Source organism: Lepeophtheirus salmonis, chromosome 4 (genome assembly GCF_016086655.4).
Source record: "Lepeophtheirus salmonis chromosome 4, UVic_Lsal_1.4, whole genome shotgun sequence".
Lineage (NCBI taxonomy): Eukaryota > Metazoa > Arthropoda > Copepoda > Siphonostomatoida > Caligidae > Lepeophtheirus > Lepeophtheirus salmonis.
The window spans coordinates 44,791,321-44,795,227 of NC_052134.2; the positions used below are offsets into that span (position 1 = coordinate 44,791,321).

Sequence of the window (3,907 nt, forward strand, 5' to 3'; positions counted from 1 at the left end):
ATACTTTTAGTATATAAAATAGAAAAATTTCCTATAAATCTACATGCAATTTTATCAAATGACTTTAAGAATGATAAAAAACTTCACATTTGCATTGAATACTACTTGATGTCAATGATAAATAATGATATTTGAATGAAATCAATGTACAATTTAATGAAAGTCCTTATAAAATGGCTGGATTTGTATTTTTTTGTTCCATTAAGGGTGATAAATGTAGGATGATGAGATAAATCGCTTAATTTTTATCCATAAAATGAAAATAAGATAGTATAACGATGTAGCAGCATATCTTTAATAAATTTTATGTTGTGTTTGATTATATTTCACACCATATATTTATTAAAGGGAAATATTTTCATAGATCGTAAGATTTAAGTCATTCTATTTGTTGCCCTTGTTATTTATTCGTTTGTATCCGTTCCAAGGTCAATAGAAATACAAGATTATACCATAACGCGTGTACAATTGATGTTTGACTTCCACCACACTTTTCAATAGTGACGTCATAGAGTATGATTGGTTGCATTTTTGGCAAAATCTGTCTGTCCTTCTCAACATTCGGTGCGATACATCAAATTGAAAAATTTAGGGATGGTGACGTCATTGGTTTCGTGTTATGTCAAAATCTGTCTGTCCTGTGCAGTAGTTAGTACAATACATTGAAAATTCTAGGAACTTGTTTTTTTATTAACCTTGGTCCATTTTAGTTGTAAATATATAAACTATGAGCTCTCAAGATGGCCTTGCTTTCAATAACTTATGATACAATCTGTTACGTCAGTGAAAAGGCAATGTAAGTTTTGTTGAGTAATCATTCAAAAAACATATTTTTGTGAAATGTAAATATTTATTTTCTGTATTTTTTGACTAAAGATTTCAGATAAGGAATACAGGGGAGTGAACATGATTAAATATACATACATAATTTCTTTTTGAGGGGGGGGAGGGGTTAAGAATTTTGGGAACAAAATTCCAAAAATTAAATTTAAAATTTATATAAATACTAATATTAATTTATTTAGAAGAAAAAAGTCAAAAATCCACAGATGTTGAGAAATTTTTTTTACAAAAATTTTACAAAATATGTACAAAAAAAAAAATGAAATTTTTTGAAAAATAGATTGAAGAATTTTATAGATATTTAGATATATTATTTATTTTTTTGATAGGGGAGGGGGTGTGGTACCCAGTCCACCCCTTGCGGACGCCCCTTGTACAGTAAACTTCCCCTAAATTATTTAGTTTACTTGCATTATTCATTTTTGATGCATTTTCCTCCACCGAGAACGTTAACCAACGGTTTATTAGATGGTAGATATTGTGTGTGTATGAATGAATTATATATAAATAAAATAATCCACTTTAGCTTTCTTTCGAGTTAATAAGAAAAAAATAGTAAAAATAGTAATAAAGGAACACATTCTCGTATGCAGGGGAGGATTAAGGTAGTCATGGGCCCCTAGGCTATTTTTTCTCTGGGCCCACTTATGCATCATGTTCTCCAAGAAAAAAGTAATTTAACAATAATTTACTATAACAACCTTTATTTGTAACAAAAATACTACAGGAAGCCATTTAAAGTACATCAGCAAGCTGAACAAACATTAAGGTTACTCAACCAAGACACATCTACTGCAGCACAGACCACCTTACACAAATCAAGCAGTGGTACAGAGTGATACAATTTCAAGAAAAAACATAATACAGCACCAGAAAACCTGTTTGTGTGTGTGTGTTGCAGCAATGTAACAGAACTGCAGCCTAGTAAATACACACAACTTATTTTCCCAGGGATCTCTTTCTTGTTTTCCTGGATGAGAAGTCTTTGATGAGGCTGGTAAAATCCTGTTTTCTAAGAATATCATTCTCAATGTTCATCAAAGACAGGTGATTGAGTCTGTTTTTGCCCATTGTGGATCTCAGCTTATTATTCACAAGTCCAAGTATTGAAAATGAACGCTCCCCAGTGGTATTGGTAATAGGTAAAGTCAAAAAGAGTCTCAGTGCTATATCAACATTCGGAAACACTGACTCTAGTCTCTTTCCTCTTATATGATTCAGCAGTGACATAGCTGAGGTATCATTCTGCCCCTTATTGAATTCTCTCAACTGTCCAATTTCATCCACAAAATCTTCTTCTAGATCACCTGAGTATTTTCTCTGGAGATCAGCTGCTCCTGAACAGATGTCTGATGTGGAGATAGATGGAATGTTGTTTAGAAATCCAAATGTGTGCTGCACATGTGTGTAGGAGTGATACCTCCGATCCATTTCATCAAGGAGACGATCTATGGCAGCAATGAACACTATTGCTCTGAATCTGTCACGGCTCGACTGCTCACAGTCCGGTTCAGTTGCCTCATCTGCTGGGTTTTTCTTCTTTTGTATCTCTGTGTGTCCGCTGTATATTGCTTGGACACTGTCGGGACATGTTTTTTGCTTCACTCTCAAAGCTGTCAAAATTATCACGGAGGTTGGCCACATAATCCCTCAATTTAGCTCATCAAATTGACAGCATCACATAAATCCAGTTCCACAGATTGCAGTGTAGTACTGGTCTTATGGAAACGTTGCAGTATTATATTCCACATGTTGCACAGGAATGCATTTTCTATCTTTTCCATTTTACTGTACTTTGCTTCATTTCGAGTTATAAGATTTTGGCTGAGTCATCACTTAACATCAGCAGGGGCTCTTGGATCCACGTATAGTTCTGGTGCAGTGATTTTGTCGCTTGTACGTGTGCTACCATATCGTCTAAGACAAACTTTTTGAAGTCTTTATTCTGTGGTTATCATTGGGCTTTTAACCCACTGTAATATCCTGCCAACGGGATATGGATTTGGAGGAAAAATTAAAAAGTATCTTTACGAAAATAAAAAATTCCTTTGTCACAAGGCAGCCGTTAACACTCATAACCCCGACTAAATGAAGTATGTGTGCTGCGCAGGACACCCATTCAGTAAAAGGGTTAATCTGTTTAATGCATGACTGAAGGCCCCTGTAAGTACCGGACATATTGGCGGCATGATGGTACCATTGGCCTCTGCAGTTATTTATATCAATACCCATGTCCTGCAAGACACCAAGAACAGACCGGCAGAGTGACTTTGAATAGGCAGAAAGTTTAAAAGAAGCTCCTCAATCCTGCCATCGGGTGACACATATCTCATGATGAATGTCAGCTGACCTATGTGGGTCACATCTGGCGTGGAGTCGACACGTATTGGAAAGTACTTTGCCACTTTTATTTGCCTGATGATCTCTGCAAGGACCTGCTCCCCCATCTGCTCAATACACTCCAAACATGTTGTTGAAGACAAGTAGGAAAGTGTTCCCATAACAGTATTGCCATATTTGTCAATATGGGCTTTCAGAAATGGGTCAAACTCAGCAATGATTTCAAGAACTCCCATGAAACTCCCGTAATCAGTTTGTCCAAAAATTTCACTGTGTCCTCTGAATGGTAGTCTTTCCTCCGCAAAAAACTTAACCCCCGCAATCCCCTCTTTAAAACTTCCGTCCAGTATTAACATTCACTGTCAAATTGTTTCTTTACTTCAGTATCAATACATCCAGCATCAGCACAGCGTGTAACATAGGCTACCATAGCTTATTGTTGCTCTTTGATCCTTCATGTTCAGCGAGGCGCACGGTTGCGTTCTTCCGGTCACTATAGCCAGTCGTGAAAGCTGACTGAAAATTACAACCACTGAGTAATTTGCATGCAAAACAAAATACAGATCCATTTGAGGGGGAATACAGCAACCATTCTCTTTCCACACTTTCACTATTTGCCAGTTTTCTTGTAAACAAAGTTTTAGAAAAGTAACTTTTTTGGTGTTTGTGTTCTCTTTCAGATGCAGCCACATCTGCATCTTTATTCTGACATATTTCAGGCCCT

General features: G+C 36.1%; 1 protein-coding gene across 1 annotated transcript; it reads right to left on the bottom strand.

The window, feature by feature from the left end:
* Positions 1–1,782: 1,782 nt before the first annotated feature.
* On the bottom strand, positions 1,783–3,539 carry LOC139905261 (uncharacterized). The gene is made up of 2 exons (XM_071888063.1): positions 3,194–3,539; positions 1,783–2,456 (listed from the first exon to the last, which is right to left on the bottom strand). The coding sequence occupies exons 1-2, from the start codon at positions 3,537–3,539 to the stop codon at positions 1,783–1,785; spliced, it is 1,020 nt and encodes a 339-aa protein (XP_071744164.1).
* Between the last annotated feature and the right edge of the window lie 368 nt (positions 3,540–3,907).